The 18,810-nt window shown below is 48.0% G+C and overlaps 1 protein-coding gene across 1 annotated transcript in view; it reads right to left on the reverse strand.

Annotated features, from left to right (window-relative positions):
* LOC147109954 (cell adhesion molecule CEACAM21-like) overlaps window positions 1-18,367 on the reverse strand; it is a 54,109-nt gene extending 35,742 nt beyond the window's left edge. The window contains exons 1-2 of the mRNA XM_086002439.1: window positions 18,214-18,367; window positions 1,524-1,734 (exon numbers count right to left, since the gene is read on the reverse strand). Of these exons, the coding sequence (XP_085858565.1) occupies window positions 1,524-1,623 (100 nt within the window). The 5' untranslated portion in view covers window positions 1,624-1,734; window positions 18,214-18,367. The remainder of the gene's footprint in view (window positions 1-1,523; window positions 1,735-18,213) is intronic.
* Window positions 18,368-18,810: the final 443 nt, after the last annotated feature.

Consider the following 18,810-nt stretch of genomic DNA (forward strand, 5'->3'; position numbering starts at 1 on the left):
GCTACAGCACGGAAGGAGGCCATTTCGGCCCATCGTGTCCGCGCTGGCCAACAAAGAGCTATCCAGCCGAATCCCACTTCCCAGCTCTTGGTCCGTAGCCCTGCAGGTTAGAGCATCCCAAGTGCACATCCAAGTACTTTTTAAATGTGGTTCGGGTTCCTGCCTCTACCACCCTTTCAGGCAGTGAGTTCCAGACCCCCACAACACTCAGGGTGAAGAAATTTCCCCTCAAATCCCCTCTAAACCTTCCACCAATTACTTTAAATCTGTGTCCCCTTATTTCTGACCCCTCTGCAAAGGGAAATAGGTCCTTTCTCTCCACTTTATCTAGGCCCTTCATAATTTTATACACCTCAATAACGTCTCTCCTCAGCCTCCTCTGTTCCAAGGAAAACAGACCCAACCTATCCAGTCTTTCCTCATAGCTAAAATTCTCTACTCCCAGCAACATCCTTGTAAATCTCCTCTGTACCCTCGCTAGTGCAATCGCACCTTTCCTGTAATGTGGTGACCATAACTGCACGCAGTACTGTAGCTGAGGCCTAACTAGTGTTTTATACAGTTGAAGCATAACCCCCTGCTCTTGTATTCTATGCCACGGCTAATAAAGTATCCCATATGCCTTCTTAACTACCTTATCTACCTGGCCTGCTACCTTCAGGGATCTGTGGACATGCACTATAAGGTCCCTTTGTTCCTCTACACTATTCAGTGTCCTACCATTTATATAACTTCGGGTCCCCACGGGGGAGTACGCGCTGGGTACTCACACGTAGGCCCAACAAAAGTGCCAGTTTCGTGCATGCACTGCGCATGCGTGGGAAACCGGAACTTCCATTCCCTTGAAGGAAGGAGTTCACAGGTCGAACGCGTGCGCCGGAGAGGCAGCGTGTGCGGCTGGAACTTCTGTTTTTTTTGCAGGTTTCTCCGGGAGGGTAAGTCTCCAGGAGCTACGCTTGTAAAAAGCAGTCGCAAGGCCTGCTTTTAACAAGGTAAGTGGTGAATTAAGTAAAATTTAAAGAAAGGTAAGTTTATTTTTAGCCCCATTAGAAACTGTAATTATTTTTTTCTAAAATTTAAATTATTGTTTAAAATAGTTATTTTATGTAATTTATAATTGTTTTAAAAATGTGATTTTTTAAAAATGTATTTGAAGTTTTGGGGCTGAATTGTATTCATAGATTTGACAGCTCTTCCTGTCAAACTTATGAATGGAGATTCCCTGCTCCGATTGGCTCTCCATGGCCCACGTGATCCCAGGGGATGCATCGAACTAACTGCGCCCCTGGGATACACAAGCACTGCGCGCCGGCAGTTGGAGGAGGCCCAGGATCGGAATCCCACGCGGGCCCACAGCACAACGGCCGGTGTGCTAAGTAAGTGCAGGCCGGAGGCTTACACCCGCGGGAAGCCCCCGACCCGAATTTCTGGGCCAATGTGTATTCCCTTTCCTTTTTGGCCCTCCCCAAATGCATTGCCTCACACTTCTCCGGATTGAATTCCATCAGCTACTAGAGACTTACTTTCAGAAAGTAGAAGCACCAGGAGAGACCAGATGAGCCAGTGCCTGATCGGTGTTTTTCGCTCGGAACCGAAAGTACATCCTCGAAGGAAGAAGCCCATCACTGCATCCACAACGAAAGGACAACACTCACGACGGTCTTATTAATGCGACGCGATGCTTCAGAGTATTCGCCAATCGAGCTGGCCATTGACCAATCTACATATTGTATTCTGAAACACAATGAGAAGAAGTATGCTCGTGACAGAAAACTGTGAGGAAACACCGCTTAGAAAAAGTCATGTGAAATTCCAGAAATATTTGATTTTTTTAAAATCCGGAGAGCCCTATCGCCTCAGTTTGTTTAGTTGATTCATTCTCTGGAATCGATTACCTTTTAAAAATTATAAAATTGCCATCGGGTAACCTGTGCATTTACACATCTCATAGAGTCATAACGGCACAGAAGGAGGCCATTCGGCCCATCCAGCCCGTGCCGGCTCTCTGTGGAGCAATCCAGTCAGTTTGATTCCCCCGTTCTATCCCTGTAGCCCTGCAAGTTTATTTCCCTCAAGTGCCTATCCAGTCTCCCCTTGAAAACATTGAGGGGGAGAAATTCAGTATCGCCCCTTTTGGGGCGCCATTATCGGCCGTGCGCAAAGTTTAGCGCCTGGCGCTAATTATCACCTCCGACAGCAAACTTGGCTTCTATTGTCCCTGGAGGTGATTGGAGCGCTCCATCAGGCGCTACACATCTGTCTTAAGGCGCAAAGGCCGAGGAGCGAAGCGCTAACTCAGAGCGCTGGCGAAGCTCATGTGATGTCAGTCAGCAATGGAACACAGACACACTGGCGCCGGCCAGTTCTTAAAGGGGAGTTCTGATGAATGGTCATCGACCTGAAACGTTAACTCTGTTTCTCTCTTCACAGATGCAGCCTGACCTGCTGAGTTTCTCCAGCATTTTCTGTTTTTATCTTAAAGGGGAGGGTCGATCTTGCTCTCCATCCACATCCTGCTCATTGCAGCCTTGAATCTCGGCCTGGAGAGACCTGTACATCAAATCTGCTGGAAAGAACAATGGAGAGGCCCAGGGAAAGAGCTCAGAGTGCAGCCCCCACAGTCTCTTCTAAATCGATACAAGGGCAAATCAAAATGAACCTGCAAAGTGCTGCTCAGTACCCAAAACTCCTTCACACAGCATTGAATATCTTGTGCAGCCTCTCTCTCTCTCTCTCTCAGAATGCGTGGTGCAAAAATGTCACCAGCAAAAAAAGGCAGGAAGCGGTTGCCTTTAAAAAGTGCTCCCCCAGTCCCTTCCTGACTGCAAAACGCTCCCCTCAACCTGTCGTTGCTAGCGGCCGGCGGTAAGGCAGGGGGCACCACTCAATATCCGGTTTGGGGAGCTACCAGGGTGTTGCGCACTCGACTGACGTCACGATCTGCCGGCACAGGAGATCATGGCGGTAGTGTTTAGTGCTGCTGCAAAACGTCCAGTTAATTTCGCGAGAGGCACAAACATCGCCGTGCCCGGGCGCTAGTTGCTTTGCGCCCCATTAGCGCCCTCTTAAGGCGCTAACGGGAGGCGCAAACAACTGAAGTTTTCCCCCTGAGTGTCTCCGCTTCCACCACTTCCATCGGCAGCGAGTTCCAGGTCCTCACCACTCGCTGCGTAAAAAAGTTTTTCCTCATGACCCCCCTGTATCTTTTGCCCAAAACCTTAGATCTGTGTCCCCTAGTCCTTGTACCATCAACTAGTGGGAACAGCCTTTCCCCGTCTAGCCTATCCAAACCCGCCATAATCTTGTACACCTCTATCAAATCACCCCTCAACCTCCTTTGTTCTAATGAAAACAAATCCAGCTTCTCCAACCTGTCCTTGTAGCTAATATTCCCCCATCCCCGAAACCATTCTTGTAAATCTCCTCTGCTCCCTCTCAAGGGCCTTCACATCCTTCCTAAAGTGTGGTGACCAGAACTGGACACAATACTCCAGTTGTGGATTTATAAAGGTTCAGCATAACTGCTCTAATCAAATCTACTCAAATAGTCCCAATCAATCGCAGCCACTATAGAGAGATCCTCTCCGAACCAAAGCTTTAACAGTCAAACCATCTCTTCTCGCCTTTATTCTCTGATACCGGCTGAGGATATTTAGGTACAGCTCTGGAGATATTCGTATATGAACTTTTAACAGACCTGCTGAAATAACTCAGAAGTCTTGTGAAATTAATAACTTACATTTGCATAGCGCCTTTAACGTGGCAAGATATCCCAAGGCGCTTCACGGGAGCGATTACCAAATACAATTTGACACCGAGCCACATGAGGAGATATTAGGACAGATTGGTCACAGAGCTGGGTTTTAAGGAACCCCTCAAAGGTGGAGAGAGTGAGGTCGAGAGGCGGAGCGGTTTAGGAGAATTTTGCTTCAGAAAATGATCCCAAGTAAAATCAATAATTCTGTTCTAAGTTAGATGTAAACCCCAGGCGGGATAAATGAGCTCAAATTCAATAAATTCACCAGGGAATAATGCTATTTATCCCAGCGATTGGACGGAGACGCGAGGCTCTTTCATATGTTTCAATGAGATCACCTTCTTATTCTAGGTAATACAGACCTAGTCTACTCAATCTCTCCTCATAGGACAATCTCCTCACTCCAGGAACCAGTCTGGTGAACCTTCGCTGCACTCCCTCTATGGCAAGTATATCCTTCCTTAGGTAAGGAGACCAAAACTGTCCACAATACTCCAGGTGTGGTCTCACCAGGGCCCCATATAATTGTAGTAAGATTTCTTTACTCTTATACTCCAATCCCTTTGTAATAAAGGCTAACTTTTGCTTTCCTAATTGCTAATTGCTTGTTACCTAGAAGATAGGAGCAGGAGTAGGCCATTCGGCCCCTCGAGCCCGCTCCGCCATTTAATGAGATCATGGCTGATCATCCAAATTCAGTACCCTGTCCCTGCCTTCTCCCCATATCCCTTGATCCCTTTAGCCTTAGAAATATATCTAACTCCTTCTTGAACATATTTAATGAACTGGCCTCTACAGCCCTGTGTGGCAGAGAATTCCACAGGTTCACCACTCTCTGGGTGAAGAAATTCCTCCTTATCTCAATCCTAAATGCCTGACCCCTTATCTTTATACTGTGACCCCTGGTTCTGGACTCCCCGACCATCGGGAACATCCTTCCTGCATCTAGTCCATCTAGTCCTGTTAGAATTTTATAAGTTACAATGAGATCCCCTCTCATTCTTCTAAACTCCAGCGAGTATAAGCCCAATCGACCCAATCTCTCTTCATACGTCAATCCTGCCATCCCAGGAATCAGTCTGATTGTTGGACCTGTCTGAGGGGCTCTGTTCTCGAAAGGCTGCTTTCCTGATATAGAACTTTAAGGTAATTATAGGGTTTGACAGTGGAGCCGTAGAGAAAAACTTCCCACGTGTTGGCGGGGGGAGACTAAAAACAGGGGGCGTTAATCACAGGATCACAGAAACCCCACAGTGCAGATAGAGGCCATTTCGGCCCATCGAGCCTGCACCGACACATATCCCACCCGATCCCCGTAACCCCTACACCAACACATATCCCACCCGATCCCCGTAACCCCTACACCAACACATATCCCACCCTATCCCCGTAACCCCACGTATTTAATCCCCCCTAACACTAAGGGTCAATTTATCATGGCCAATCAACCTAACCCGCACATCTTTGGACTGTGGGAGGAAACCGGAGCACCCGGAGAAAACCCACGCAAACACGGGGAGAATGGGCAAACTCCACACAGACAGTCACCCGAGGCCGGATTCGAACCCGGGTCCCTGGCGCTGTGAGGCAACAGTGCTAACCACTATGCCACCGTGCTGCCCTTATACGACAGTCACTAATAAATCCAATAGGGAATTCAGGAGAAACTTCTTCACCCAGAGAGTGGTGAGAATGTGGAACTCGCTACCACAGGGAGTGGTTGAAGTGAATAGTATAGATAGAAAGTGTTGAATCCATGAATCTTTAGGTAGTGTGTCCTTCAAATGATCGACAGAGACTGCAGAGGAACAATCAACAGGTGTTTACTGGATGAGGGTTGCTATAAAACTAAACAGTACAGATCCTTACTCAGGGGTATATACAGGTGTGGTCACTGCCGGTACTACAGTATACAGGAGCTGTAAAAAGTAGTTCTCCCCTTAAAGGCACATACACTACAATTCCTCCCCTTTTAGATTAACAGTACCATAACATTCATTTAACAATTAACAATTAACATGCAACATTAACTGAAAATAGCCCATTTATAAATTCAGTCTTTGGGGCGGCTTCCTGATCCTTTCTGGATAGCGCCTTTCCTGAGTGTCTTACTCTTGGTGCGGAGGCAATTCTGGCCCCCTGTCATCGGTTGGTTCATCAGCTTCCGATGCTACTGTTTGTGGGGTAGATGCTACCTGTATGTCGGGTTAATTACCAGGTATGCGAGACATGGGGTTGATTCATTCCTGTGACGCTAGGGTCTGGTCGACATGGCGTCTCACAATGTTCTCCCCAACATTCACTGTGTACATTAGTGGCCCCTGCCGTGTGCATATCGTTCCTGGTTGCCATTTCTCTGTTCGGTAGTCGCGGGCCAAGGCTGGTTGCCCTACATTGAAGCTCCTTGTCGGCTTCTCATTGATGTGCTGGAATTGCTTATTCTCAACATTTCTTTGTACATTTGGTCTGAGCAAATCCAGACGAGATCTCAACCTTCGGTTAAAGAACATCATGGCCGGGGTCTGGTTGGTAACTGCATGTGTCGCATTTCTGTAGGCTAACAGGAAATTGTCCACCTTATGCTGCAGTGGAATGTTGTCATCGCACATGGCCCTTACGGCCTTTTTAAAGGTTTGTACGAACCTCTCAGCCAATCCATTTGTGGCTGGATGATACGGGGCAGATGTGTAATGCCTTACCCCATTCCTTCTCGTAAATTTCCGAAACTCTTCGGACACAAACTGTGGTCCGTTATCAGAGCAAATCTGCTCTGGCAAGCCGTTCCTGGCAAATATGGTCCGTAGGACTGCAATCGTTTGCTCCGTGGTGGTGGAGGACATTTTGATCACCTCAGGCCATTTTGAGTGCGCATCCACAGCTATTAAGAACATTGAGTCCATGAATGGACCAGCAAAATCAATATGCACCCGTTGCCATGGAGAGGAGGGCCACTCCCATGGGTGTAGAGGGGCATGTGGTGGTGCATTTTGGACCTTCTGGCATCCTGAGCAGCTCTTTGTCAGGTCCTCGATTTGCTGATCAATCCCCGGCCACCACACATAAGCCCTAGCAAGGGTTTTCATTTTCACCCCTCCCAGATGGCCTTTGTGAAGCTCATTGAGCACTCTCTCCCTTAACTTTGGAGGAATTACCACTCGGGATCCACACATCAAGGTCCCCTGGCATATTGACAGCTGTTCTCTTCTGGATGAGAATGCTGGCAACAGTGAGTCGCCATGTGTTGGCCATCCCTTCACCGTCAAATCATATACCCGAGACAGTGTCGGGTCATTTCGGGCCTCCTTCTCTATATCCGCGTTAGTTACTGGCAAGCGTTCAATTATAGTCGAATAAAATATTTCGACAGGGTCCACTGCTGGTGCTTCCTCCGCAGTAGGCAGTGGCAGGCATGATAGCCCATCAGCGTTTCCATGCTGTTTCGTGCCCTTATACGCTATTTCATATTGGTTCGCCCCTAGAAAAAGGGACCATCTTTGTAGCCGTTGCGCAGTCATCACCGGAACGCCCTTCTTTGGATTAAAGATGGAGACAAGTGGTTGGTGGTCAGTCAGCAAGGTGAACTTCTGCCCGTGCAGATAGTGGTTGTACTTTTTCACTCCCCACACTAGGCTGAGGGCCTCCCTGTCAATCTGGGCGTACTTACGCTCGGCTGAGGTTAGTGACCGAGACGCAAAGGCTATTGGCCTCTCCAAGCCGTCCGGGAATTTGTGCGACAGCACCGCTCTAATACCATAGGGTGATGCATCACACGCCAACTGAATTGGGAGTGCTGGGTTGAAATGAGCCAACACCTCTTTTGATGTGATCAATACTTTGCACTTCTGGAAAGCTCGTTTACATTCGTCATTCCACTTCCAAGGTACCCCCGTTTGCAGTAGGGTGTTCAGTGGGTGTAGTAACGTAGACAAATTTGGCAAGAACTTATGGTAGTAGTTCACCACCCCGAGGAACGACCTCAGTTGTGACACATTTTCCGGTGCTGGAGCCTTGACTACTGCCTCAATCTTTTCAGGGGACTTATGTAACCCCTCTTTATCAATAACATGGCCACAATACGAGATCTGCTTCTGGAAAAACTCGCATTTGTGGCGATTAGCTCGGAGCCCATACTCCTTCAATCTAGTGAGCACCTGCTCCAGGTTGGCGAGGTGATCACTGTCATTTTCGCCCGTGACCAGGGTGTCGTCCAAATAACACTGGGTCCCTGGAATCCCTTGCAGGACTTGATCCATTGCCCTTTGCCAAGTAGCCGGAGCTGATGCTACCCCGAACACCAGCCGGTTGTATTGGTAGAGACCTTTGTGAGTGTTGATCGTGAGGTACTGTTTCGAGGCTTCTTCTACCTCCATTTGCAGGTACGCCTGGGCCAGATCAATCTTAGTGAAGCGTTTTCCTCCAGATAGCGAGGCGAAAATATCTTCAATCCTCGGAAGCGGATATTGTACCGTGTGAAGGACTGGGTTCACTGTAACCTTAAAGTTCCCACAGATGCGAATCTTCTTTGGTTCCCCAGGCGTATTACTCAACGACCTCTTCATTACAGGAACGATGGTTGTAGCCCACTCACTCCAGTCCACTTTGGACAGTACTCCAGAACATTCCAAACCTTCCAGCTCTGCTTCGACGGCTGGGCGGATCGCATAAGGCACCGGTCTGGCCTTCAGAAGCTTTGGGCTTGCATTTTCCTCTATTTTGATCGTCGCTGTTATGCCTTTTAGTGTTCCGAGTCCCTCCTGGAACACTTCTTGTGCGTCAGTTAGCATTTTTGACAGTCGTCCAGGTGTGACGTCGTCATCCTTTTTGGCATCTAAAGTCAGTGCTTGTATGGAATGCCAATCTAGCTGTATCTTCCGGATCCATTCACGTCCTAGTAGTGGTGGTCCTCCATCTGGCAATACATATAAGTCGATTTTTGGTGTTTCCTTGCCGTTGTATATCACGTTCACCCTTATTTTTCCTTTGGGGTAGACTTTTTGCCCCGTGTACGTCTTCAAGATAATCTCTGTATCTCTCAAGGGTATATGTGAGAATAGCCGCTTGTAGTCCCTTCGGTTTAAGACTGTTAGGGCTGATCCTGTGTCCAAATCCATTTTCACTTGGACTCCGTCTATCTTGAGCGTGACCCAGATAGTTTGGTGATCCTCCATTTTGATTACATTATGTAGTTTCAGACAACCCAGCTCCTTGCTTCTGGAGTCTGTATCACTTTTCTGTTCGTCTGAACTACTCTCCGTCACCTTATGTACCTTTTTGTGCTTCTCCTGTGGAGATTTCTTGCTGCTGGTTTTCTTTCCCGACCTGCAGACTCTTGCTATGTGTCCTACTTCTCCACGCTGTCTGCACACTTGGTCCTTAAACCAGCAATCATTATGGTCGTGTGTTGTTCTGCCGCAGCAACAACACTTCCGTGTTCCATATGACATTTCATTTGTGCCATATTCTTGCGGACTCCGTTGTATCTCTGCAGCGCCCCGTGCAGCTGCTTCGTGTGATACTGCCATGCTGAAAGCCTTGTCCAGCGTAAGATCCTTTTCTGATAGAAGCTGTTCCTGGGTTCCTTCACTTTGAAGCCCACACACAAACTTGTCCCTTAAAGTATCTGCTAGTCCCATTCCAAACTGGCAGTGTTTCGATAGCTTGCGCAGTTCTGTTAAATACTCGGCATTACTTTCATCTTTATGCTGGTTCCTTTTGTGGAACTTAAATCTTTCTGTTATCAGCAGCGGTGTGGGGTTTAAGTGGTCCTGTAGGATTGCCACTATGCTTTCAAAGTCCTTTTTCACTGGCTTCTCTGGGGTTACTAGCTTTCGCAGTAAGCCGTATGTTTTTGCACCCATGGAATTCAACAATACCAGTGCTTTCCTGGCACCTGGCACCTCATTCGCCTTGCAGTACACCTCTATGTGCTCTACATATGTCGCCCAATCTTCGACTTCATTGTCAAACGCTGTGACACTGCCACTCTTCGGCATCCCTGGGTGTGGTTAGACTGGCTAAAAATGGCGTCTCCCGCACTCTCCCTTCTTCTCCGCTGGCTCAAAATGGCGTCTGCCGCACTTTCCTTTCTTACCGCGCTCTCCCTTCTTCTCCACTGGCTCAAAATGGCGTCTTCCCGTGCTCTCCCTTCTTTTCTTTGCCCGCGGATGCTGCTCAGCCCTTGAACACCGGCCGCACTCTGCGCGTTTTCCCCTCTCTCTTCGGCGCCGCTCAGCCTTCAACCCTGGCTGTGCCCTGTGCACTTTACCCTCTCTCTTACCCATCGACGCTGCTCGGCCTTTTTCTGTGCCGTCGGTCGGCTCCCGCCACAGCTGTCCGGGAAGTGTCTGCGCCTTACCTGCTGCCAGTCCGCTGCGCAGGATCGTCGCGGCTGGAGAACCAAGCCCAGCTCTCTACAGCCTCCTTTGCGATGCTCAAGTTCTCCCTGGATGGTCGACGCCCGCACTGGTGGAATCGTCCTTCTTCTTCAGAGTTGCAGGTAGGTTCGAAACGACTCGTCGCCAATGTTAAATCTGGATATCTTTGGGCAGTGTGTCCTTCAAATAATCGGCAGAGACTGCAGAGGAACAATCAACAGGTGTTTACTGGATGAGGGTTGCTCTAAAACTAAACAGTACAGATCCCTACTCAGGGTTATATACAGGTGTGGTCACTGCTGGTGCTACAGTATACAGGAGCTGTAAAAAGTAGTTCTCCCCTTAAAGGCACATACACTACAGAAAGGAAAGAAAGACTTACATTTCTATAGCACCTTTCACGACCACCAGATGTCTCAAAGCGCTTTACAGCCAATGAAGTACTTTTTGAAGAGTAGTCACTGTTGTAATGTGGGAGACGCGGCAGCCAGTTTGCGGACAGCAAGCTCCCACAAACAGCAATGTGATAATGACCAGCTAAACTGTTTTTTGACATGTTGCATGAGGGATAAATATTGGCCCCAGGACACCGGGGAGAAATCCCCCCTGCTGTTCTTTGAAATAGCGCTACGGGATCTTCTACATCCACCTGAGAGAGCAGACGGGGCCTCAGGCTTAACGTCTCATCCGAAAGGCAGCACTTCCGACAGTGCAGCCCTACCTCAGTACTGCCCCTCCGATGGTGCGGCGCTCCCTCAGTACTGCCCCTCCGACAGTGCGGCGCTCCCTCAGTGCTACCCCTCCAACAGTGCGGCGCGCCCTCAGTACTGCCCCTCCGACAGTGCAGCCCTCCCTCAGTACTGCCCCTCGGACGGTGCGGCGCTCCCTCAGTACTGCCCCTCCGACAGTGCGGCGCTCCCTCAGTACTGCCCCTCCAACAGTGCAGCGCGCCCTCAGTACTGCCCCTCTGACAGTGCAGTGCTCTCTCAGTACTGCCCCTCCAACAGTGCGGCGCGCCCTCAGTACTGCCCCTCCAACAGTGCAGTGCTCTCTCGGTACTGCCCCTACGACAGGGCAGCGCTCCCTCAGTACTGCCCCTCCGACAGTGCAGCGCTCCCTCAGTACTGCCCCTCCCACAGTGCGGCGCTCACTCAGTAATGCCCCTCCGACAGTGCAGCATTCCCTCAGTACTACCCCTCCAACAGTGCGGCGCTCCCTCAGTACTACCCCTCCGACAGTGCAGCGCTCCCTCAGTACTACCCCTCCGACAGTGCGGCGCTTCTCAGTACTACACCTCCGACAGTGCAGTGCTCCCTCAGTACTGCCCCTCTGACAGTGCGGCGCTCCCCCAGTACTACACCTCCGACAGTGCGGCACTCCCTCAGTACTACCCCTCCGACAGTGCGGCGCTCCCTATGAACTGCCCCTCTGACAGTGCAGCACTCCCTCAGTACTACCCCTCCGACAGTGCGGCGCTCCCTCAGTACTACCCCTCCGACAGTGAGAAGTGATAGAAACAGAAAAGACAGCTCGGAAATGATGGAGTGAGGTCTTTTTTTCCGTTTATGGGATGTGGGCATCGCTGGCAAGGCAGGCATTTATTGCCCATCCCTAATTGCTCTTGAGAAGGTGGTGGTGAGCCGCCTTCTTGAACGGCTGCAGTCCGTGTGGTGAAGGTACTCCCACAGTGCTGTTAGGGAGGGAGTTCTAGGATTTTGACCCAGCGACGATGAAGGATCAGTGATATATTTCCAAGTCAGGATGGTGTGTGACTTGGAGGGGAACTTGGAGGTGGTGGTGTTCCCATGCGCCTGCTGCCCTCATCCTTCTAGGTGGAAGAGGTCACAGGTTTGGGAGGTGCTGCCGAAGAAGCCTTGGCGAGTTGCAGCAGTGCATCTTGTAGATGGTACACACTGCAGCCACGGTGCGCCGGTGGTGGAGGGAGTATATATTAAGGTGGTGGATGGGGTGCCAATCAAGCGGGCTGCTTTGTCCTGGATGGTGTCGAGCTTCTTGGGTGTTGTTGGAGCTGCACTCATCCAGGCAAGTGGAGAGTATTCCATCACACTCCTGACTTGTGCCTTGTAGATGGTGGAAAGGCTTTGGGGAGTCAGGAGGTGAGACACTCGCCGCAGAATCTGCCCTAATTTCCCCTTATGTGGCTTGGTATCAATTTTTCTGTCTTATAATAGGCCTGTGCCACACCTAGGGACGTTTTGCTATGTTGAAGGTGCTATATAAATACAAGTTGTTGTTGTTAGAATGGGGCATTAGAATGCTTGACTAATCTACTGGAATTTTTTGAGGATGTAACTGGTAAAATAGAAAAGGGAGAACCAGTGGATGTGGTGTATTTGGACTTTCAGAAGGCTTTCGATAAGGTCCCGCATAAAAGATTAGCGTGTAAAGTTTAAGCACATGGGATTGGGGGTAAGGTACTGAATTGGATAGAGAACTGGTTGGCAGACAGGAAGCAAAGAGTTGGAATAAACGGGCCTTTTTCCAAGTGGCGGGTCGTGACTAGTGGGGTACCACAGGGATCGGTCCTAGGACCCCAGCTATTCACAATATATATTAATGATCTAGACGAGGGAACTAGATGTAATATCTCCAAGCTTGCAGATGACACAAAGCTGGGTGGGCGTGTGTGCTGTGAGGAGGATGCCGAGAAACTCCAGTATGATTTGGACAGGTTGGGTGATTGGGCAGATGCATGGCAGATGCAGTATAATGTGGATAAATGCGAGGTTATCCACTTTGGTGGCAAAAACAGGAAGGCAGATTATTATCTGAACGGCAATAGATTGGGAGAAGGGGAAGTGCAACGAGACCTGGGTGTCCTTGTGCACCAGTCGCTGAAGGTAAGCATGCAGGTGCAGCAGGCAATTAAGAAGGCAAATGGTATGTTGGCCTTCGTAGCGAGAGGGTTCGAGTACAGGAACAAGGGTGTCATGCTGCAGTTGTACAGGGTCTTGGTGAGACTACGTCTTGAGTATTGTGTGCAGTTTTGGTCGCCTTATCTGCGGAAGGATGTTCTTGCCATGGAGGGAGTGCAGCGACGATTCACCAGACTGATACCTGGGATGACAGGAATGACGTATAAGGAGAGATTGGGTCGATTGGGCTTATACTCGCTGGAGTTTAGAAGAATGAGAGGGGATCTCATTTAAACTTATAAAATTCTAACAGGACTAGACAGACTTGATGCAGGAAGGATGTTCCCGATGGCGCGGGGAGTCCAGAACCAGGGGTCACAGTCTAAGGATAAGGGGTAAGCCATTTAGGACAGAGATGAGGAGGAATTTCTTCACCCAGAGAGTGGTGAACCTGTGGAATTCTCTACCACAGAAGGCAATTGGGGCCAATTCATTAAATATATTCAAGAAGGGGTTACGTATATTTCTTAAGGCTAAAGGGATCAAGGGATATGGGGAGAAGGCAGGGACAGGGTACTGAATTTGGATGATCAGCCATGATCTCATTGAATGGCGGAGCAGGCTCGAGGGGCCGAATGGCCTACTCCTGCCCCTATCTTCTATGTTTCGATATTTCTATGTGTCTAGATTAGCGAATTAAGATGGGCCAAATGGCCTTGTTTATCCGTGACTATCTTGTGATGTATTTTACTTGTTTCTTTTTTAAATATGAGATTAAACCAGCACCAATCTGTTTGAGGAACTGGTTGGCCCAGTCTGTTTTGTTTTCTCTCTTAGTTATGTTGATTGAAGTTTTTGCCGTTACCAGGATACAACACATGTCAGAGGCCAGGAATCCAATACACACGGTGGCACGCCATCAACATAGAGCCTAGACATTAATAAATGCCCTTGGTACAACAACACAGACCTGTGTCTGGAAATTATTCCCCTCACCGTCCCTCTCATCATGACTTGACAAATCACATTACATCGAAAGAATATGTCAGAAGCAATTCTAATTCGGTAGTTTCCCCATTTGTTTTGGTGGGGGGAGGGGCTATCCTAACTCGTAATGGTTAATGTTACCACAACATATAGAAACTTCACCAGTGGTCTATAATAAGAACATAAGAACATAAGAAATAGGAGCAGGAGTTGGCCAATCGGCCCCTCGAGCCTGCTCCACCATTCAATAAGGTCATGGCCGATCTGATCCTAACCTCAAATCTTCTATCACTCTCCATCCTACCCGAACCCATGTGATCTCCCGGGAGAGGCGAAAAACCAGATAAAAAACCCAATGGCCAATTTGGGAGAAAAAATCTGGGAAATTCCTCTCCGACCCATCAAGGCGATCGAAATTCTTCCAGGAGATCACTCTGTCCCTATATTTTCTACAGTACTTACCTTCTGTAAAGGCGATCTCCACCCCAGCCAGGAACAGGAATAAAACCATCTCCTGAAATCTAACACAGAATTAGAACACAGTAGGAGCAGAACCAGGCTACACGGCCCCTGGGCCCACTCCACTACCCACAGGGCCATGACCATTCCGAACCTAGACTCATGTCCAATTTTCTGCCCGCTCCCTGTAACCCTTAATTCCCTTTACTTCTAGGAAACTATCCATTTCTGTTTTCAATGTATTTAATGATGTAGCTTCCACAGCTTTCTGGGGCAGCAAATTCCACAAAACTACCACCCTCTGAGTGAAGAAGTTTCTCCTCATCTCAGTTTTGAAAGAGCAGCCCCTTATTTTAAGATTATGCCCCCTAGTTCTAGTTTCACCCATCATTGGGAACATCCTCACCGCATCCACCCGATCAAGCCCTTTCACAATCTTATATGTTTCAATAAGATCGCCTCTGATTCTTCTGAACTCCAATGAGTAGAGTCCCAATCTACTCAACCTCTCCTCATATGACCACTCCCTCATCCCCGGGATTAACTGAGTGAACCTTCTTTGTACTGACTCGAGAGTAAGTATGTCTTTTCTTAAGTATGGACACCAAAACTGTACGCAGTATTCCAGGTGCGGTCTCACCAATACCTTGTATAACTGCAGCAATACCTCCCTGTTTTTATATTCTATCCCCCTAGCAATAAAAGCCAACATTCCATTGGCCTTCTTGATCACTTGCTGCACCTGCATACTAACTTTTTGAGTTTCGTGCACCAGGACCCCCAGATCCCTTTGTACTACAGTACTTTCCAGTTTCTTGCCATTAAGATAATAACTTGCTCTATGATTTTTCCTGCCAAAGCACATAACCTCACACTTTCCAGTATTGTATTCCATCTGCCAAATCTCTGCCCACTTACTTAGCCTGTCTATGTCACTTTGCAGGTTTTTATGTCCTCCTCACTAACTACTTTCCCTCCCATCTTTGTATCATCTGCAAACTTTGATATGTTACACTCGGTCCCCTCCTCCAAATCGTTAATATAGATTGTAGAGAGTTGGGGACTCAGCACTGACCCCTGCGGAACACCACTAGTTACTGATTGCCAGTCTGAGAATGAACCATTTATCCCAACTCTCTGCCTTCTGTTAGAGAGCCAATCCTCCACCCACGCCAGAATGTTACCCCCAATCCCGTGATTTTTTATCTTGAGCAATAAACTTTTGTGTGGCACCTTGTCAAATGCCTTTTGGAAGTCTAAATACACTACGTCCACTGGTTCTCCTTTCTCCACCCTGTATGTTGCTTCCTCAAAGAACTCAAGCAAGTTTGTCAAACATGACTTCCCCTTCATGAAACCATGCTGAGTTATTAAATTATGTTTATCCAAACGTCCCGTTACTGTCTTAATAATGGACTCTAACATTTTACCAACCACAGATGTTAGGCTAACAGGTCTATAGTTTCCAGCCTTCTGCCTACTACCCTTTTTAAATGAGGGTGTTACATTAGCAGTTTTCCAATCTGCCGGGACCTTTCCTGAGTCCAGGGAGTTTTGGAAAATTATTACCAATGCATCCATAATCCCTACCGCCACTTCCCTCAAGACCCTAGGATGTAAGCCATCAGGTCCAGGGGATTTATTTGCCTTGAGTCCCATTATTTTACCAAGTACCACTTCCTTAGCGATTTTAATCGTATTTAGCTCCTCTCCCCCTAGAGCCCCCTGTTTGTCCAGTGTTGGGATATTCTTAGTGTCCTCTACCGTAAAGACTGATACAAAATATTTGTTCAGCGTTTTTGCCATCGCCATGTTTCCCACCATTAATTTCCCGGTCTCATCCTCTAAGGGACCGACATTTACTTTAGCCACCCTTTTTCTTTTTATATAACTATAGAAACTTTTGCTATCTGTTTTTATATTTTTTGCTAATTCATTTTCATAATCTATCTTCCCTTTCTTAATCAATCTTTTAGTTATTTTTTGCTGTCTTTTAAAGACTTCCCTATCTTCTATCCTCCCACTAGACTTGGCTACCTTATATGCCCTTGTTTTTAGTCGGATACTATCCTTAATTACTTTACTTAGCCACGGATGGCTATCTTTTCTTTTACACCCTTTTTTCCTCAGTGGAATATATATTTTTTGGAAGTTGTAAAATAACTCCTTAAATGTACACCACTGATCATGTACCGTCTTACCCTTTAATCTATTTTCCCAATCCACTCTACTCAATTCCGCTCTCATACCTTCATAGTCTCCTTTATTCAAGCTTATTATTAGTGTATTGCAGGGCAGTCTGATTAACCCTTTCCTTACAGGTATGGTCTTAAGAGGAAATGGAGAGCTGGGGGGTAGAAAGAGAGGTGCTGTTCCGGAACTCAAGCTGGAATGAGGAGGGATTGAGCAAGGGAGAGGTGGTGTTCCAGGTGCACAGTGCACAGTTTGCGCCTCCTTACCTGAGGAAGGATATTCTTGCCTTGGAGGCGGTGCAACGAAGGTTCACTGGATTGATCCCTGGGATGAGAGGGCTGTCCTATGATGAGAGTTTAGAAACATAGAAACATAGAAGATAGGAGCAGGAGTAGGCCATTCGGCCCCTCGAGCCTGCTCCACCATTCAATGAGATCATGGCTGATCATCCAAATTCAGTACCCTGTCCCTGCCTTCTCTCCATATCCCTTGATCCTTTAGCCTTAAGAAATATATCTAACTCCTTCTTGAATATATTTAATGAATTGGACTCCACTGCCTTCTGTGGTAGAGAATTCCACAGGTTCACCACTCTCTGGGTGAAGAAATTCCTCCTCATTTCTGTCCTAAATGGCTTACCCCTTATCCTTAGACTGTGACCCCTGGTTCTGGACTCCCTGACCATCGGGAACATCCTTCCTGCATCAAGTCTGTCTAGTCCTGTTAGAATTTTATAAGTTTCAATGAGTATAATTTAGTGTAGAATGGGCCGATACTCTCTGGAGTTTAGAAGAATGAGAGGTGATCTCATTGAAACATACAAGATTCTGAAGGGGATTGACAGGGTCGATGCTGAGAGGCTGTTTCCCCCTGGCTGGAGTGTCTAGAACTAGGGGGCATAGACTCAGGATAAGAGGTAGGCCATTTAAGACTGAATTGATGAAAGTAAATTGTGAAGAGGACATAAGGAGGATACAAAGGGATATAGATAGGTTAAGTGAGTGGGCAAAGATCTGGCAAATGGAGTATAATGTGGGAAAATGTGAAGTTGTCCATTTCGGCAGGAAAAGTAAAAAAGCATATTATCTAAATGGTGAGAGATTGCAGAGCTCTGAGATGCAGAGAGATCTGGGTGTCCTAGTGCATGAATCGCAAAAAGTTACCATGCAGGTACAGCAAGTAATTAAGAAAGCTAATAGAATGTTATTGTTTATTGCGAGGGGAATTGAATACAAAAGTAGGGAGGTTATGCTTCAGTTACACAGGGCATTGGGGAGACCACATCTGGAGTACTGTGTACAGTATTGATCTCCTTATTTAAGGAAGGATGTAAATGCGTTGGAAGCAGTTCAGAGAAGGTTTACTAGACTAATACCTGGAATGGGCGGGTTGTCTTATGAGGAAAGGTTGGACAGGCTAGGCTTGTATCCGCTGGAGATTAGAAGAGTAAGAGGCAACTTGATTGAAACATATAAGATCCTGAAGGGTTATACTGACCCAAAATGTGTCTCGCCCACTCCCGTACATCCCTTTCCCCAATATGGATATTTGAGTGGATTCCACCTACCAGAGACGGATAAACTGAAAGTATTGAACCAGGTCGTCTTTCAATTAAAACTACGCATAATTGGAGATCCCGTGGTCCTCACAGATTGTTGATTCTTGCTGTAACGTGGATCAATCAAGAGTTCTGCAGCAGCGCCGATTTGCAACTTCCTTCGCTGAAACTGAAAGTAGTTGCACTTTGTTGTCCCCGTTTCTTAGCAATCGAGGCATGGCCCAAAACCATATCCGTAGCTCAACAAGCACGGCAGCTAAAACAACCCACACAGGGAAAACAAAGGTGTGGTTATGTAGGAACACCATGGGGGGAAAAATCGGGTTGCTTTGTGCCTCCCGTTAGCGCCCCGGCCGCAAACTTTGGCTGCGCCCCCCCCATGACCTATCGGCGGACGATAAGTCCGACAGGGTCAGGGTGGCGTTGTTGCATCGGCGGCGGGGGCGCAGGTTAAAGGTCAGGTGTCGGGCGGCCATTTTTTTTTGGGCCGCCTGCCTGCACCTGCCCCCCCTTCCCCATTTTTATTCAGGGTGCCGGGCCGCGATTCGCTCAGCCCGGCGCTCCTCTTTAATCAGGGGAGCGAGGCCTGCCGTACCGCGGCGCTCC

This window comes from Somniosus microcephalus, chromosome 12 (assembly GCF_052327205.1).
Source record: "Somniosus microcephalus isolate GS21.2 chromosome 12, FLI_Smic_1.0, whole genome shotgun sequence".
In the NCBI taxonomy this organism is placed as follows: domain Eukaryota; kingdom Metazoa; phylum Chordata; class Chondrichthyes; order Squaliformes; family Somniosidae; genus Somniosus; species Somniosus microcephalus.